We start from the raw sequence: 19,305 nt of genomic DNA, 5'->3' as shown, positions 1-19,305 counted from the left end.
TGTTACCTAATAATACACGAGGCCAGGAATGTTGAAATGATGTAGCCTTGTTGTACTTTGGATTGAGATTTGTCAGGATTTTTTTCCTGAGTTTCAGATTTGTTTTGGTATGGATTTTTAAAGAATCCCTGTTGAAATATGGATTTCCTAAGGTTCTACCATAAAGGTGTTTTTACCTTTTAAAGTTTATAAGACGTTGGTATTTTAAGTTCTGTATTTAGGCAAATACCAATAAACCATAGACCCTATGCTGCTCTGAGACCCTTGGCAACCCTCAAAGTTTCTCAAGATAGTTTTATGGATTTTTCATTTTCCCCGAATCTCCCCCCTGCAGGAGCGAATCCCAGGGGGGTGGTAAAGGTGACAAACTTCCACCTCCCCTCCCATCCGCCTGACCAATGTTATTCATTTTTTTGAAAACATTCCAAATTTCCTTAGGTTGAGTTCCCAATATATAGGCCTCGGAGACTTAGTAAAAACGGAGAAATTTGTCGTTAAAGGTACAAAATTAACTCCTTAAGAAACTTACAAAATTAAATTCATTGAAAGGGACATATCCATTGTTCTAGCTTTTTGGGGGACAAAAAAAGAACACTTTTCCACATCCTATCTTACTGACACACCACACAAATGCAAGGTCTTGTTGTACCCTTTAATTTGATACCGTATCTGAGGTTATAATACTTGTATTTTGGAAGAATTCATAAAGTTTCCCTCTTTTCAGCTGGTTTAACCTTTGCATGAAATTGCCCATGTAATGTACATTTTTGGCTGGTGACTTGATTTTCTGTGCTGAGCAAATCTCTCTGCCTAGCAATTCCATGAAATCGGCCCCTGGATTAGAAAAAATTAAACTCTGAATATCTTTTTCTTGTGCAGACATTTCTGGCTGATTTCACGGAAGCGGCTGGTGCATTTGCTTGGATCGGCCTGAATGACCAAGACACGGAGGGTTCCTTTAAATGGATCGACGGTACGCCACTGGACCCCGCTCTCAAGTGAGTCCGCTGCTAGACTAGATGTCTTCTGCTTGTAGACTACAGGGCTGCTAGCTCAAAAACTTGACTAGACTGGTGCCAAAAATCATGCCCACCCCCCCCCCCTTCCGCCCAAAAAACAAACAATAAAAAGGGAAAAGGGGAAAAAAGAAAGAAGGAAATTCATCTGTATATTACCCTTTTCCCTTTCCAAGTGTTTTGCGTAACACAAATTGTGCTTCCACACCATTCCAACACAGTCATTTGCATACGGTCGTGTTTTACTATACTCTCGAGGACAATGCTTTGTGTTTCCCTTTGTCCCTGTAATACAACACTCTCCCATAGACTAAGCACACAAACTTACTACAGAGGACCGTTTCCAACAAAAGACCCAACGCCCGAGGACTGAAAGGATCTGTTGTTCTCCCTTTGTGTGTCAGTCCTTGGGGATTATGTAGAACACATACAAACTGTTCCAACACATTCAAAGTTGAATCCTCGATCATGATTGGTCAGTCCATGGCAACAACCGTGTGATATTATGACACTCTGCAAATCGCGATTTTCTAAGATGTGCGCCATTCCTACTGCACGCCCGTGAAACATAACAGGACAACAGCTGAAACATTTGTGTGACTGTAAATCAAGTTTGATTGAAGATGAATTCATTATTTCACTCCCACTCGTGGAACATAGAAAATGTGAAGCATTTCCTGTCAGCTTGAAGGATAACTCATTTGAATGCCATTCAAAGTGCAACATCATGAAATTCCTTCATTTTTCACTATTATTTCTCTCATTTCATATTTTTTCCAGCGTTCTTTGGGGAAGCAGTGCACCAAACAACGATAACAACCAAGAGGACTGCGTTGTCCTGAGAGATAACAGAGTCTGGAATGACGTCAACTGCTTGGACAATAAGAACCGCATCTGTCAGAGACCAAACGGTGAGAATGTCTTTCCTGAAAAAAATTCAGTTGTTGGATATTGGAAACTAAAGTGACTACAGCGTACGCATTCCATCTTTGCTGTGCATAAAGTTTACTTGAAGATAACTTTGTTATCCCGCTCACGCACGCGTGGAACACGGAACAATGTAGTGTGCCATGCAACCTTGTCATCTTTGTGTGGACATTAAAACAAAACGATGCAGGTGGTGTGAACCTTTTCTGGCTAAGCCAGGTCCACACTAGGTTTCCCTCCTCTCTGGAAAACAGGTTTAGAGGCATTTTGGGTTTTAGGGTTATCTGCCACAAACTGAAGAGGAGCCCTCAAGGAAATCATGATAAAACATTTGGGTTTAAAGCGTGTTCACAGTGCGAGTACAATTATTTTTTTTTTCTCCGGTTTTTCTTAACTTCACGAAAACAAAGGAATGTCCACAGTAGGTATGTAAGGGTAGACCAAAGTATGTAAACACCAGCAATCGTGGACCAAGGACAAAAGGGTTAGGTCAAAAACAATACGTCCACAATTGACCGAATGTCCACGATTGAAATTTGTGTACAAAATGAATGAAAGCTGTTGCTAAAAAGTTGCAGTACAAACAAAGGATTGAGGATTAGGGACAATGGAGGGTCCACAATTGCCGGTGTTTACTAAGATGGGTGATCTGATACACCGTGCCCTCTGGAGACGTGCACACAATAGGGAACAAAAGATTGTATACATCTCCAAAAGGGCAATTTCTATAGATGAATACGTCTCCACAAGATTTTCACAAAATAGATATATGGATTTTACTCAATAACAAGGAATTTCCAAGGTGGGTTGATCCGTCGCAAATGGAAGAGTTTTAGAAAAGGGATATTAAGTCCGAATTTCAGCCAAGGAAATTAATTCCGGTTAAAATAAGAGCATTTTGAAACTTCACTTTCAAACTCGAAAACTTTACTACACGAGAACAAAGAAATGTCTCCACAAGAATACAAATTCCAGTATGCGTGTGTGCATCTGTGTGGCATACGCCACTTGGCCTTCATGAACAACGAAGATGCATTACATTATTCCATGTGCCACTTGCACTCATAGGATAAATAATAAACACTGTAATATCTTTTTGAATTCCGAACCACGCGTGCAGACGCGCCCCTGAAGTGCGACGAGGCCAATGGCTGGGTGTCGGCAGCAGGCAAATGCCACAAGTACATGGACTTGGCCAACTCGTGGGACGACGCGCGGCGGTACTGCCAGGAGAGGGACGGTGACCTGATCAGCGTACAGACCGACGAGGAACAAAACTTTGCCCTGATCCAGGCCCGGTTGAATCAGGAGTCCATCTGGATCGGAGCAACGGACAAGGTAAGGCTTCTATAAATTGATGTCGCAGGATTTTTGTTCAGTGGGATCAGAGGGGAGATAATCTGGCAAACCAAATAAGAACCTGTTACTGTGGTGGAACCGCACTCAAGCTCATGTTGCATGCGTCCTTAAAGTCAAAGCATGTGCATTTTGGAAGTGTATCAACTACACGTGAGAGAGGTGTTACCTCAGTGATGGCCAGTTACATGTATAGCATCACAGACATAACAAAGAGCTCAGTGAATAAACCTGAAAATGTAGTTTATTTTCAAATCTTATACACACCCATCATCTAGTAATGGTCAAGGAGATACAGACTAGGAGTTTTGGATCATTTCTCAGAATCATTAATAACATATGATGGTGTATTGGCTCTGTCACGGAAATGACATTTTCTTCCATGATGTTGGAATTGCTTTAGTACAGGGTGAATCGAAAAAAACAAAACCCAAATGTCGGGACCATTGTTTTAGTGAAGTTCTGCATGTAGCACTTTCAAAATCTAGGATACGAAAGCCCAATTTATAAACTTTCTTTTAGTACAAGAACCATTCAAATCATTCATGTACTTTTTAAGTTACAGAGTTTTAAACACAACCACCGTTTTAAAGTTCTGTCCACGGATCACAAAAACGGTGTGAGTTTTTTTCAGCAAAACGAAAACGATTCACACACATCCTTATGTGATTTGTTTTTGTTTTGCTGAAAGAACACTGAACTTTTTGGGCTTTCATATCCTAGATTTTTAAAGTACTACACGCAGAACTTCACTAAAACAATGGTCCCGACATGTGGGTTTTGTTTTTTTTAACTCGCCCTGTATTTTCAGAACCACATTGTAAGGCACGGATTCAGTGGATGGGTTTTGGGGTCAGGACCCCCCTCCCATTCCCCCGCTCTAGCTCTGACACTAATTTTGTTTCTCCTTTTTTGTTGACAATTATAGTTATAATAATCACATGAACCTATATGTCCGCCTGTCAGCAACAATCGGACAAACAAATCTGACAGGCCTGACCCTCCCCCCAGCAAAAATTCCTGGATCTACCCCTGATTGTCTTGGTAATTTAGAACAATGTTTGTGCACCTGCTGCAGCAGTAGACACTGTGACTTTACTTGGGGGGGGGGGGGGGGGGGGGGGGAGCATAATCCCAAATGCTCCCCATATGTCACTGTTCAAAAAGTGTCAGTCAGAATAAAATACATATACAGTGTTTATACATGTTGTAACACCTGTACAATGTGCACGAAAGCATGTAATAGGTCCTCCCAAAATCTTGTTAAAGTTGGGCAACCATTGCTTACACTAGGTTCAGACAAGCGCTCCAGAGTCGCGCCGAACCAAATGAAAGTCTAGATTTGAATTAAGTGCGTCAAAAGTCCGACTTCGGAAACAATCAGGATCGACTTGACGCGCTCGATGGCGAAAGATCGACTGTTGGAGTCGTTAGAACGACTCAGGAACGACTTGGTTTCAGACGTAGCTCTAGTCATGAGCCGAACTCAATGCAAATGTATGTAAATGTATGTAAATAAGTAGTGACCTTAACAAATAAGGACTGCATGCGATGCGTTTAACGCGCGACGCAGTGCTTATAATTTAACAGTTTTCTTTTTGCAGATTTAATCCTTTCAAACCCGAGATTTCGATGTCGTGTTACAGAGCAAAAGCTTACAATAAATGTACGCCCACTGTCTCCCCAATACAAGACAAGATACATTTTTTTAAAGCGGAAAAAAGAGACTTCCAAGTATCCATGTTGTACAGGCACGGCACAGTCTTGAAATACAAATTCGTACATGGCGTGACGTGCTAGAGATAACGCGAGCGCACATGGCGTACTAGCAGCCTGTCTTCCAAGATCCCGTGTTTGTTGGTTTGTACACAATACTCCAATGTATTATGTTCGCCTGTTTGAAACCAAAATTCTAATAAGGTTGACCTGGAGTCGCTCCTAATCTATTTGGTTCGGTGCGACTCTGGAACGCCTGTCTGAACCGGGGGTTAGCCTCCCTGGATAATATTCAGTTTCAACAATACATATACATATAGCTCAGTGTTCAATATTGAAAAAAGAAAGTAAAAAAGATGGAAGACAAATTTGGTGGGTTTTTTTTTCATTTTCTTCCTCAGATAAGCAACTCAGCTGGTCTCTACACTTGGCCGGATGGTTCCTCAGTAGGCACTGTGACGTACTGGGCACCAGGACAACCAGACAACCAGTATGCCTATTATGGTTTTCTAAAATAATTAAACTTAAAACTCTCTTACTCCTACAAGAAATTTTCCTAGTTAACAACCTCCTAGATTCTATAACTACGACTCTCAAAGTTTACAATTCAATATTGGGTTTTCCCCTTCAATGATGTATTAACACTGTATACTCAGTGTTGTCCGAGGACTGGCGAGAAAAATAAAATCACAAGCTTAATCGGGTAGAACTTGCTCTTTTGCATGTGACAGAACTTCCTTGCTGCATGATTCCGAAGAAAAATGGAACAAACCTGATTTTGAAATAATGAACAGAGGTGATTCAGTGACTGTTTTGTGATCAAATATAAATCATTCTCAAACAACCGTCGTGAAAGATTATGTATAAACTTTATAAAATGTTGCACAGCCAAGTTTCGCGAATTTGAGTTTATGTTTATCACATAGCTGCATGACAAAATTGTTGCAAAAATCTTACTCGTTGCGTAAGTTACACACTGTTTCATGAAATCGGCTGATGAAACAAAGTGGTGCATTTATGACAGAATTCTTTAAACCCAATCAATTCGACAGGTTTTTCAGTATGGGTGGAAATTGCGTGGGAATCCTCGACACATCAAGCAACGGAGAATGGAGCACTGCACCGTGCACATCACAAAGGAAATTCATCTGTGAAAAAGACGAAGGTACAGAATTCAGTAATTAAAGATTCCCCGTTCCCCGTGCTGTTCAACAAATTTTAATTTTGTTTTTCTTTTAATACATTTTCAACTGGCATATTTTATTCCAACCTAAAAACCTTTTTGAAAAGTCTCCAAACCCTCTAAAAAAAATTATTTTGGGCACAAACAAATCCACTTTGCAAGCGGACTTGCAATTGTATTAGTAATGAATATGCATCATTCAAAAGTGAAAAACTTTTGTATTGCTAGAAAAATTAGCAAATTAGAAAAGAAATCTATCTTTTGGGATGAAACTCGAAAAGAGCACTGGGAACGATCAGCCATATTTTCAGCTCGCTGAAATTAACACCGGGACAACCTGAGGTTTAGGAAATGCTTGGCAGATATTATTGCTCACTATGTTTTTGTTGTTTTTCCCCACTTCTCAGGAACCTGCCCTACCGGTTGGCGGATCCACGGCGGCCAGTGCTATCAGTTCAACACCTACTCCGCCATGAGTTGGACCGATGCCAAGCACACCTGCGAAGTGCAGGGCACCTTCCTGGCTTCCATCTTCAGGTTTGTCTGTCGGTCCCTCCATCTTGTAGTTGGTGTCTGAATCACCTTTTACATGCCCCTCCTTGCCTGCTTTGGAGAAGGTACAAATTTGAGATTTTCTACCCCGGGTAGAGCCTCTCAACCCTGGTCCTGACCAGGGTAGGATTTTACCCAGGTAAAGCGCCGGACCTGTGTAGAAACTGTGTAGGATTCTTGCTAGTGTGAAAGGGGTTCTCTTAACTCTTTCAGTGCCAAACTCGTACATGTAAGAGGTATATTTGTTTGTACAAAAGCGCCAACCTCGTACATGTATGAGGTAATGTTCGTACTTAAAATTGCCAAACCTCGTACATGTATGAGGTAGAGTAAATATGTTATCAAAAGGGGGCGCTCTCTCTCTTTCTAATGGTACCATTTTCATGCATGTACGACCTGTATTTATTTTTTTATTGGAGTTCTTGCGAGAGGGCGCAGCACTAAATCTCGTATTTTCTGCAAAAAGTGCGGAATTTCCCTGTGTTCAGGCCAGTGTTTCAGGGTGTATCACTATGTTTGTGACTACTTTTGACTTTCCAATATTCCAAGGATATACCAGAGAGCAACAACTTTAGTGAGTAAAACTTATTTACTTTTTTTTTTTTACAGAATTTCGAACAATTAACAAAAACACTCAAAGTTGGGCACTTTAGGGTTAAACTTTTCAAATTTCGCGGGCACTGAAAGAGTTAAAATCTCTTTGTTGGTCCTGAATTTCGGATGGTGTGAAAGGCCCTATTGTGACGATAAACATTTTTTTAAAAATTGTGATTTTGTTTTGTTTTGTTTTACAGTGAGGATGAGAACTCCTATGTAATCAGACAGTTTGATGATTTAGAAAGCATTGGTATCACCGATGTCTGGATCGGAATATCAGGTAAATTGCCCTGTTAACTATATCAGTTTTATTTTGATATGTCACCTTGACAGTTTCCTAGTAATCATCGGATTCGATTTCAGCTTGGGAAATTTTAGAGGAAATTTGGTTGATTTGGATCAAAGTGGGAGTGCATTGTAAAGTATGGAGTAAAGAAATCTTGCAATGGTACCATTCTGATTGTAAAGATGAACAGAGCTTATTGATTGAAATGTTGAGTGTTTAAAGCTATAGTCCGTCATTTGTAATTAGTGCATTCTGTTCGTTTGAAGCAACAAAAGTGTTCAAAATCTAATGAAGGATACTGAACAACTTACTTGATGAAATTTTAGCTCAGCTTAAGCTTCATATTCCGAGAAAAACAGCATTCTAGGATCTCAATTTCAAATCAAAAGTTGCTAAATCATGTTTCGAATTGTTTTGAATTGCAGCTTTACGCGATGTCGCGCACTGATCCGACGAATTATAGCAACTGCGCGCACCTGTGCGTCGTTCCAATGCTTGTGCGCGCTGCGCCGAATAACAAAACGAACAACTAATTTAAATTTTCCTACGGTGCTTCTTAAGAAGCAACGTTGGAAATGCCTTCTTTCGTTGATTTCTTCAAAATGAGAGCTTGCCAGAAAGGATAATTTCACAGGGAGTTTAGTCCCCTTACTATCTTTCAACCAGTATGTTTTTCAACAATAATTATGCAAGTTACTTTTTTGGATAGCTGCCAATGATGGACTCGGGCTTAAACTAATTCTTGTCAAGAGCCTCCTTGTTACGAATCAAAGGAAATGCCTGTATATGGTTCTGCAGCAAACCTCAACAGTGCACTCCATACTTAACCATGAACAGCTCCCAAACTTACACAAGCTGAAAATTATTTTCTTGAAAAGTAGACATATTAAGATTTTGTCATATTCCAATCAATTTTTGTAGATTACAATGTTGATGGCCAGTTTGCTTGGGCTGAGGGTGCCGCTGTGTCCTACACTAAGTGGAATGTTGGCATGCCATTTGAGACACCCAATCAACCAGATTGTGGTACCATCTACCTAGGTAAGTCACGTTAAACAGATGTCATGCCAGACAGAGTCTGTACCTTTTGACCCAATCTCATTTGGAACACCATCACACAGTGATATGTAGTTTACAAACAAACTAGTTCATGTTTTTGTCTGACAGTGTCCATTCCCATCTGCTTCAGGAATAAAAATCCCTTCTACCTTACACCATTGAGTAGTGTTTTGCATTGGGTTGGGTTGACCAGGCCAAACCAACCAGAAACATAGAGATGAATCTAGTCCGAAACTCCCCAAACACGATCTGACCCAACCCGACAAAAATTCAAAGAAAACCGACCTGATATCGACCCCCAAAAAACAAATATCTGGCTTGGACAACTGTGTCTGCGTTTTGTGCCTGAACTTTCCCATTTCGCATGAAAATCGTTGTCTGTCAGCAAGTGAATTATTCCATGCGGTACTCACAACGTGACCTACTGGTGGGCCTGCATGTTATAGACCATGCATGATAGATCGCAAATCACATTTGTTCACACCGGACACAGGGACTCTGAAACAAAAATTTCACCATGTGAATTTCTGAACTGTTTCAATTTTTTCCCAGTTTATTTCGGTTTATTTGAGGTTTTTCCAAAATGGCTTAACCGACTTGACCTGATCCGAAAGTGGCAAACGCAAAATCAAAACCGACCCGGCCTGACTGAAATGATGGACAAACCGACCTGATCCGAAGTCCGTTTCGGTTCGGGGCGGTTTCAGGTTGGATTTACGCAACACTACTGTGGTGTAGTCTGTTGGCAGTTTTGATGTTACACTCTCCCCCCCCCCCCCCATTCAAATTAGTCAGGCGATACTTTTGTTTAAGCCCCTTTGCTCAACTGAGACCTGAGCACAAAAAAAAAATCAACTCCGTTTTGGTGGACCTCTTGGTTTTCCCTTCATAAGCTCTGTGAGTACTATGCATGTCTTTGCTAAATCAGTATCTATTTGCTTTTGAATAAAATGATTTTATCACTTTTTCCCCTTCAAACTTGTGTTTTAAGGCGACAGTACCGATGCATGGAGCACTACAAACTGTTTCCTGCCGCGGTCGTTTGTCTGCAAAACCCCAGTGGGTAAGCAAACAAAGTTCCTGATTTATGACTGAACTAGTCCACATACTTGTCTGGTCAATTGATTCAAAATTATAGTGCAACTTCAGCTGTCATTTCTGGTTCTGGTTCTGGTTGAGTTGGTAAAATTCACTCAAGAACATCACACCAACTTTTGACCTTATGAGTCGCGTGGAGTGGATGTGGAGATAACCTTAGTAAAAAAGCCATTTTTGATCAACCAAATGTGAAAGAACTTACCAAAATGTGAAAGAACTAACCAAAATATTGCTTTCTTCAAATTTTGACAGTAATGACAAAGTACTTCAGTTTTGGACAGATTAAGAAGCTTGATGATGCTGAACGTTTTACTTAACCAGTGAAATTCTGTCTAAATGAAGCTGTGAAAATATGATATAAAAATTGAATTACCAACAATGCTCACTACCCACTTTTAAGTAATGCACTTGCACCAACAACTATTTTGTTAAGCTCCAAAATATCAGTTCGAGTGTCAGTTCGTGATGCCGAAGTGATTGATCACATAGTTTTCACCAACTTACAGCACACAGTGCAGAGATGCCAACCATTACTCTTTTGGAGTAATTATTAGGATTTTGAGGCATGTTACTACTCTTGAAAATTCCAGCTGTCCTATACGCCAACATTGTGGTTACTCTGAAAAGTAACTGTGGTATACTCTTAAACTTGACTGTTGTCCTATGTATTTACATTAGCATTACTCTTTGCAGGAAGAATCATTACTATTTTGTAGTCTGTAAAGTTGGCATCTCTGCACAGTGTGTGTGTCAGTTCTTGAAAATGGTGACGATGTAACAAGTGAAATTTAATTCCTGATTGTGAGAATGCGATCATAGAAGTTATGTCAATCATAAAATATCCATTTTTTCCTCTTAGGTCAACCTGTGACTCCACTTAACCCAATCTCTGGTGAGTAGCATATTTCCAGTTTTTGATTACGTGTCTTTTGATTATTCAGTGTTTTGAAAGATGCATGATTGTTACACTTTTATTATTCCTTGCTTTTGCATGGATGACTATCCATAGATGGTATGTTCTTTGATGTTCTTTTAATAAAGCTGCTATGAATGCACAACAGGCTTTCCTGTCAATCAATCTAGTTTATTTCATAACTTCATAATGAAAACATATAAAGTACGTAACTTAATAGATAAACAAAACATAAAAGTAAATGACAAAGATAAGTAACAAAAAGCAGAGAAGTTATAAGGAAGTTGTAAGAAGTCCAAGGACTTATGAAACACTCCCTTTTAACCCCCCCCTACCCCCCCCCCCCCCGAGAGAAAATCCCAAGTGTTCCCGTTACACCCAACTACCCCACCCCAACCTAAGATGTTCCATTAACTTAATAAAGACAAGAATGTATGTATAAAACAATGTACAATGTAAACACTGTATTAATGCCTTGCCCAGCGATAAAAAAACACTGCCCTCTGAATCCGCTTTAATGCATAAGGTATATGCTTTTCTAACCACTAGATGGATTTCCAACTCTGGTCGGGACAGTTACTGTAGTTCCGTCATAACACACCCACTGTGTTTTCTAAAGATGCGGCGTCTTTTTTAATCCCTCAGGTGTCGGCAGCTGCCCGACTGGTTGGAACCTCTTTGGGGACTACTGCTACTTCATTGACACCACTGGCACCACTTTCAATGATGCCGAGACCATGTGTAAGGCTAAAGGCTCCAAGCTGGTCAGCATCCACACGGCCGAAGAACAATCCTACCTCTCATGTAAGTCAAACACTCTGTATGGAGTCTATAGCTCCAGTGTGTGGGACCCATGCAGTATTGGTTCATGCAGTAAGTGGTTCGTGCACGTACAGCAAAGATCTTTTGGTAAGCTACAAATGTGGTTCTGGATATTTCATTTAGGCTCATTGCCATGATTGTGAAATGTGGCAATGCTGTACAAAGAGTTTGCGAAATGAACAAGACTAGGTAAGGCTAGGTAAGTAATTGGTCCCAGAATGCCCGCAATTCTTTCCAATTTGGGGGATTTACAAAGCAGTGTGCCATCAAGAGTTTGCCGTGGAGAGTCCATTTTTCAAGTTTCAAAACACGGCCCATTTGAATAAGTGTCAGTAGACAACTTGAGCTAACTTGTTATAGATTGGGCATATATCGTTCTGCCGCTTTACATAAGACACCATATCAATAAAAAGAAAAGAAAAGGGCTAACAAATAGTCAAATCATACGCTAACAAAACTACTGACTGTAAAAAAACAAACAATTTCAATTGTCCCGCGCTGCGAATTTGTTGACCATCTCCCACAATGCAGTGGGAAAAATGAACTCGCCGTGGCAAACTCTTGGTGGCGCACTGCATTGTGAATCGCCCGTATTGATTCAGAATGGCTATTCACTGGAAGTCTCTTCATGCATCTGGTCTACACAATGGGCCAGATTGGGCCCTTTAAATTGGGGTTACAGGGTATCCTATACAATGACACTGCCCAGTAATCAATGAGTCGGGGAGTCAGACAGTTAGTCAGGTAGTCACTCGGTCGGGCAGTCAGTCAGTTAGTTAGTCAGTCAGTTATAAAAGGGACCAGCGAAAATGTTATTCTTTTGTTTTGGAATAACTGAGATATTTTGTTGTGAATTGTTGACAGTAAGAACATCCATGATGAACGCCAACCTGTGGATTGGGTTGCATGACCGCAGCAATGAAGGCAACTTTGAATGGTTGGATAGCACACCGGTGAGTTTTAACTCCCCTATCATATGATCTAGAGTCTTCAACAAAAGGGAAGCATATGACTCATGGCCTTGTGTTCTGGGTCTGTGCTCCATGATTGGTGGGTGAGGGTTACAAACCAGTTGCTGGACATTTGTGGTGTCCTTGGGCAGCTACTTTACTCCCCGTTTGAGGGGTTCAAACCCAATTGCTGGTCTTGTTCTGTGTCTTTGGGACATAGGCAACTCTTCATCCAGGAGTTTGAATGGGCATTGACATCAGCTGGGAAGGCCGGGTCATACTTCAGGCGAAAGTAAAAGCGAAGCGAATTTTATGATGTCAACAACTGAAATGTCATTGTGACGTTTACCAATACTCTAATGAATTCATTTTACACTAAAATTCACGTGCAGTTTTATCCAGTCTTTACGACGGAATGGCATTCTGCCTATGGATTATCGGGTTTCCCATGGTCAGGAAAAAACTTTAAAAGTTTTGTAATTTGGTCAGAAATTGCTTCAGATCCCACCACAGAGTGTCTAGAATCCAAACATTTTTGGGGCCCTTAAGTGAGCCCCGAACCCCACGCTGTTAAGGCTTCATGCTCCCCTCTTGCATTTGTTCTAATCATGTAGTGTCCCCCCCCCCCCACCACCATTGAGAAGCGATTGACGCCCTTGATTTGGATTATTGGAAGGGATTACCTGCAATGGACTGGGATCCTGTCGAGGGGGAAAAAAATACTCACTGTAATTTCATTTGGTATGTTAAAGTAAAGGACAACTCTGTTCCCTATAGGCCAAGTCACCAAGTTACTACCAGGATTTTACTATGGATTCTGTGCACAAGTACCCCCTCAACGGTTACAAAGGGAGAGTTGGGGGAGACCACTGGGAGGGACATTTGAACGCGTTGCTGACAACACTCGACGCTCACGCAAAGATGCTATGTCTTTGTGCCTACTAAGAAAAACAAAACAGGGTGTGCGTACTTTGTGTTGTACATGGGCAAGCTAGTATGGGTAGGCCTACATGTACACCGCGTTATGGGGAAGTTTTTCATTGTTAGGGTAATTAGGACCGAGTTATGGGGACTTTCTGCTGTCCCCACGGCATTTTCGCTCCCCACAAATACCTCGTACAGATGAGTGCATGTCCCCACAACTACGGAACAAGACTGTATGCACACACTGTGTGTGTCTCCAACTGGGGCTTACGAAAGTGGTCAAAAACCACCATCTACTGTTTGTGAACTGAGTCCATAAGGTCTGGAGATAGTTTTAAATCCGCCATTTGACATAACATGCCGTTGGCTTTCACATTGCAGTTGGACTTCACCAATTGGAACACTGGCGAGCCCAACGATTACGGCGACGGAGAGGATTGCGTCCACCTCCGACCAGACGAATTGCAGGCAGGAACCTGGAACGATCAAGCCTGCGACGCTAATTACGGGTACATCTGTAAAAAGGACAAAGGTAAACAAGTCACTGGGGTCATTTTACACAAAAATGACAATAGGCCTCTGATGTAGATGTATAAACTTGATGTAAACTGTACAATAGCTTCGTAGACATTTTTAGTCATATAGCAACACTATATTGTACTCTTATGAACAGTGTATACATACAGTGTTCTCATATCGAGACACAGAATCTGTGGGTGAGGTGTTATAAAAGTAGTAGTTATTGCTTTCCACAAATTAGCTAGGAATTGTGAGTTTTGTGCATTCTTAGTACTTTATGTACAGCTAAGGATTCCGTGCTTATTAGGTTTGTGTAGAATTTCTGTACTGGTATTCCAAGTGCAGTAATCATTTGCGCAGAATGTCTTAGTCAACAGATAAGCTGTAAAATTGGTCCTTGGAAGTACATGGTACTTGACCGAAAGCGTGAACTCCGCGGATTCATAGAATGCCATGGCCCATTGGTTATGGTGTTTGACTCATGTACGAAGGTGCGTGGGTTCGAACCATACCAGGAAAATGGTGTTTGTGCCCTTGGGCAAGACACTTCTACAATTGCCTCTCTCCACCCAGGAGTATGAATGGGTACCTGTGAGGGTCGAGGACCGATTGAGTGCTGATATCGGCTGCCGTGTGGTCCCATGGCCTGATGAACAGGGTAATAATTGTAAAGTGCTTTGAGATCGTTGATACGATGGAAAGCGCTATATAAGCACAATTAGTATTATTATTTATTATAAACTGTCTGTTTTCAGCGTGCGAGGTTCTGGACACCGTCTCTACCGACGACAACTTCAGCTACCGCTATCACCCGTCCCAGGCCAACGTGGAGAGGGTGGAGTTCCGCGTCAAAGCCGGCAGCGACGTGCACGTCAGCCTGAGCGCGGCAAGCAGCGACCAGCCCGCGATGTACGAGATCATCATCGGAGGCTGGACAAACGGCAACTCGGCCATCCGGCGCTGCGGCCAGTGCACCAACGAGGTCTACATCTCCACGCCAAATTTTCTAAGCGCCAACGAGTTCCGGGGGTTTTGGATCAATTACGACCTAGGGACGGGAAAACTGGACGTCGGCAAAGAGGGCCAAGGGACATGGTTCATGACCTGGACTGACCCCCAACCCCTGGACGTCAAGTACGTCGGATACTCCACTGGCTTCGGGTTCGCTGGAGAGTTCGAATTCTGTAATCTCTGTGAGTTATTCTCCTATATTAAACAATTAAGCCCCAACTTATGGCATTCTGACCAATCACAGTCACAGTTTATATCTGACATGGTGTGTACAAAAGTCTGTCATGTGTGAGTGCGCGTATGATACGCATGGCTGCAACATGCAGTGTGGCATTGGAGAGACGCACGTGTTATTAGCCATATGTGTGTGCAGTGGGCGGGGCTTACTAATTGAGTCTATAGACTGATCCTTTAGGCCCCTCCCACTGCACACATGGCCAACAACATGTGCCCCTGACCAGTGCCACACTGCATGTTCCAGCCAGACGTGTCTTACACATGTCACACTTTTGTACACGCATGTCAAACATCAATCATGGCTTTGACTGGCTTTGAATTGTTTTGCAGGCTTTCATGATGTTGACTCCAACTCACCCAGGAGTTTTAAAGAGAGGACAGTTGGGTTAATTATGTTCTTGAAAATGATATCAATACGATGGTTTCTCAAACATTTAAGATCATGTGAACGATCGTGTATTTTAGAGTAACAACTTTGTAACAAATCCAATCCTTCCTTTGTCTGTCCCATATGCTTACATTTATAAGACAACAGGAAATGGACAAGTTAACAAGTAGCTGCAACTATTTTCAGAGTTTCTGAGTGTGCAATTTGATCATTTTTCCTGTGTTCTCCGGTTTGTTTTCCTCGCTCAGATGCTGGAGTTGCAAGTACACCTGCACCAAGACCAACACGTAAGTATCAAAGGCAGGCATCATCTTACTAAAAATATCCAGTATATAAATTTATCCACAATAGATTATCATCTTGCGGGAACAGGTTCAAATTTGACTTAAGCAGAGTTTTGAGTTAAGCAGAGTTGTATATCATTGTTGTACTACTGAAGGCAATGGATTCTTTGTTTGACTAAACAGTCATTTTGAGTTATCAGACTTGACTTATCGAGATTTCACTGTATTTATTGTCCCCTTTACACAGCTGCATTTGATGCACGTTGCGGCCTAGGCTGGGAATACGACCCGCTCACCGGGCAGTGCTACTGGTTTGCCTTCTCGGACTACAGGACTTGGGCCGATGCCAGGGAGCAGTGCATGCTGGGAGGCGGCGACCTCATCAGCATCGTCAGCGCCCAGGAGCAGACTTACTTGAACGGTATAAAAACCCGTCTTTTGTATTCATGAGATCGTCTTGGAATTGTACGCAATTTAAATTTCTACATCGTTCAGAACTAAAAAATATTAAGTCTGTTTTGAATTGTCTAAGCTGAGTTCAGAACTTTTCCACACCTAACATTACCATTTCTGCTTTTGACGTTATTCAAAAGAAACCTTTTATTTTTAGGGGTGGGTGGAGGAATTTGCCCCAATTTCATTTATCCCCCAAAGAACAGTTATTTGTTTGAGCCTAAATGGCCACTTTTTTCTTTTTAACTCAAGTTAATCTCAAGTCAATCTCAATTCAATCACAAGTCAATCATGAGTCAATTCACAAGCTTGTTTAAATGACTTGAAATAAAAACTTTCCTTTGTCATTTGTTCATCTCCTGTCAATTGTGAACTGACTTGTGATTTGAGCTGGGATTTTATCTGTGATTGGACTTGTGATTGACTTGATTTAAACTCTGTTTTCCTGAGAGGTACATAGGATAATTGTTTTATTCCCATTTCATTTGAAGATACAAAAGTGCTCAAAATGTTAAGTAGGACACAAGTAACATATTGACATTTCGGCTTAGCGGGAACTATACATTTTGACAAAACAGAGAAACATTTGTGCACTTTTCTGAGTCTCGTAACTGGATTCCGTTGCTAACAGGAGGGATAAAAATGTGCCCACAGGAACCCCATTTTGAAACCACTGAATTCAGTGTTAGTTTTCTTCCAAAATGACACCATTTAGGCAAAATAATTTTATAAGAAATTTGATACCAGTCCTATCTGCAACTTTGAACAAGGTTTCTGTCATTAAGTTAGCAGGTACTTTTTCGCTTAAATGCAAATGGTCCTATTAAAATCCTAGATCTGGCAACGATGGACCATTACCATATTGCGGCCATCTTGATTTTTTCCCATTCAAATTAAAGTAACCAAAGCGAAGCTGGAAGGAAAAATAGTCTGATTCCTTTTTGCACAGAAAAAATCATCATCCAGTACTGTAATTGGATACAGGGAACGTGACTGCAATGGTGGCAGCATGGTAAAGGTCTAGTGCAAGTCATCTTGTTCTCTGTTCTATTTGTGTACAGCCCGGATGGTGACTGAGAGGGAGCCACACGTTTGGATCGGAGCCAATGACATCGCTACCAGCGGCGGATGGGTGTGGAGTGATGGAGCGCCTTTTAAATTCCTGAACTGGAATGCAGGTAAAGTTTCAAATCACTTGACAATATTTGCAAAAGTCCAAAACTAAAATAGTAAAATTGCAAATTATGATTAGCCATAGTTCGAACTTCACTTGAGCTCACGCTAGTCGACCATGGATGAACTAGTTGAATGATTTGGTTGCATCGCTGGATACCGATTGACATATCATAGCACACAACAAGAAGACGCAACCAAGAAGTTTCATGAGGATGTCTTACTATTGTTAGCCAGGGACTATAATGGCATGGGTGGTGCGTAAAGGGCTCGCCTCTCACCACTGTGGCCCTGGTTCGATTCCGGGCTCGGACCATATGTGAGTAGAGTGTCGGTTCTCTCTGGTGCCACGAGGATTTTTCTCCAGGCCCTCCGGTTTTCCTCCCTCCGGAAAAATCGAACATTTTTGATCTCAGTCTGTGCTCCATGGTCATATATGGGTCCTATGACGGCTGCCAAAGGCGCCAATACATGCCACGTTGTAGCCACGCCCTTCGCAATTCAGCTTCTCAGCTGCGAGTAAGCCCGGTTCATACTTCACGCGAAAGCAAGTGCGAAGCGAAATTCATGTCGTCAACAATGGTGGACGCGCTTCGAACGTATTGTTGGCGTCACGAATTTCGTTTCGCTTTCGCTTTTGCGTGAAGTATGAACCGGGCTTAAGGATGATTAGCCTTCCAAATCATTATTATTCTTGTTGTAACATTTGTTATTTATTATTAATTTTGTTTAAAAATGAACAGGAGAGCCCAACGAATACGGAAGCGGTGAGAATTGCGCCGAGCTGTTGACCAGCAACGGTAGATGGAATGACATTGATTGTGCTGCGACGCAAGGATACGTGTGCAAGAAAAACGGTAAGAAATGACACAGGTGTCTCCGAACTTGTATTACTATGCCTCATACATATTCATGAGGGAGAGCCGAATTCTAACTGGTTAATGCACATATTTGACCCTTAGCCCGGCCACAACTCCATGGGTGCGTGCATGTTCCTTCACTAACCCTTGGCTGTGATGAACACATAAACGACGTTGACCAGCTATTCAGAGCGCATATTTCGAAGAGTGCACGCCCTCATCATGCGCTCACGCTCTATGCACGTCATGTCAAACTTTTTTTTTCTTCTAAGGATTGATTCTTCAAAAAAACAACTTTCAAAATTTTAAACAAGGCCGTCGCGCGTCAGATACATCAACTGCAGTCCTAATTTAAATGTGCCACTATTTGACACATTTAAATTAGACAATTCCAGGAGTTAAGATCACGCAAGGCATGATTGGAAGCAACATGGCGCAGCAATTAAGATTGTACCCATGGAAACGAGGTTGCTCTTAGGCCTGTGAGTGACAACAAGAGGGTCCTATGTCCCTCGCCCTTTGGGAAATAGCTCCCTCTTGTGGTCAATCACAGTCCCTTATGGTGCATAGACGTGCACAATATCGTACATATCCACATGGATGTGTGTTGAGTAACCTATTTTTTTTTTTTGTACTCAATATCCAGGCTACTTAGTGACCCACTTCACCGTCTACCCCAACGCCTACTTGCCCGACTCGGACATCCTGGTCCTGAGGAATGTCTACCCGGAGGAGTGCGCGCACCGCTGCGTCATGGAGACATCATTTGACTGCCGGTCCTTTGACTATGACCGGACCACAAAGGACTGCATGCTGAGCGACACGGACAGGGACAGTGTGGGGCGATTGGAGACGGACGTCGGGCTGGACTACTACCAGATTGGTCAGTCTGTGTTTATTTCTGATACTAGATATACCAGCAGTCTCCTTAAAAAAAGTCTAATAACTCCAACCCATGTAGACCTCGCATTTTTAATGCAT

At 41.8% G+C, this 19,305-nt stretch overlaps 1 protein-coding gene across 1 annotated transcript in view; it reads left to right on the top strand.

The window, feature by feature from the left end:
* Nucleotides 1-19,305, top strand: part of LOC119745046 (lymphocyte antigen 75-like) — a 59,483-nt gene that overhangs the window by 2,882 nt on the left and 37,296 nt on the right. Inside the window, exons 3-21 of the mRNA XM_038221270.1 lie at nt 880-998; nt 1,797-1,927; nt 3,064-3,281; nt 5,417-5,505; nt 6,068-6,180; nt 6,606-6,735; nt 7,545-7,627; nt 8,555-8,674; nt 9,684-9,755; nt 10,650-10,682; nt 11,349-11,507; nt 12,390-12,478; nt 13,781-13,931; nt 14,674-15,111; nt 15,803-15,841; nt 16,086-16,259; nt 17,353-17,469; nt 18,208-18,321; nt 18,971-19,207. Coding sequence (XP_038077198.1) covers nt 880-998; nt 1,797-1,927; nt 3,064-3,281; nt 5,417-5,505; nt 6,068-6,180; nt 6,606-6,735; nt 7,545-7,627; nt 8,555-8,674; nt 9,684-9,755; nt 10,650-10,682; nt 11,349-11,507; nt 12,390-12,478; nt 13,781-13,931; nt 14,674-15,111; nt 15,803-15,841; nt 16,086-16,259; nt 17,353-17,469; nt 18,208-18,321; nt 18,971-19,207 — 2,626 coding nt within the window. The remainder of the gene's footprint in view (nt 1-879; nt 999-1,796; nt 1,928-3,063; nt 3,282-5,416; nt 5,506-6,067; nt 6,181-6,605; nt 6,736-7,544; nt 7,628-8,554; nt 8,675-9,683; nt 9,756-10,649; nt 10,683-11,348; nt 11,508-12,389; nt 12,479-13,780; nt 13,932-14,673; nt 15,112-15,802; nt 15,842-16,085; nt 16,260-17,352; nt 17,470-18,207; nt 18,322-18,970; nt 19,208-19,305) is intronic.

This window comes from Patiria miniata, unplaced genomic scaffold (genome assembly GCF_015706575.1).
Source record: "Patiria miniata isolate m_02_andy unplaced genomic scaffold, ASM1570657v1 HiC_scaffold_7, whole genome shotgun sequence".
NCBI lineage: Eukaryota > Metazoa > Echinodermata > Asteroidea > Valvatida > Asterinidae > Patiria > Patiria miniata.
The sequence above is the reverse complement of the archived record's forward strand: the minus strand, read 5'-3'. Positions and strand labels throughout refer to the sequence as shown.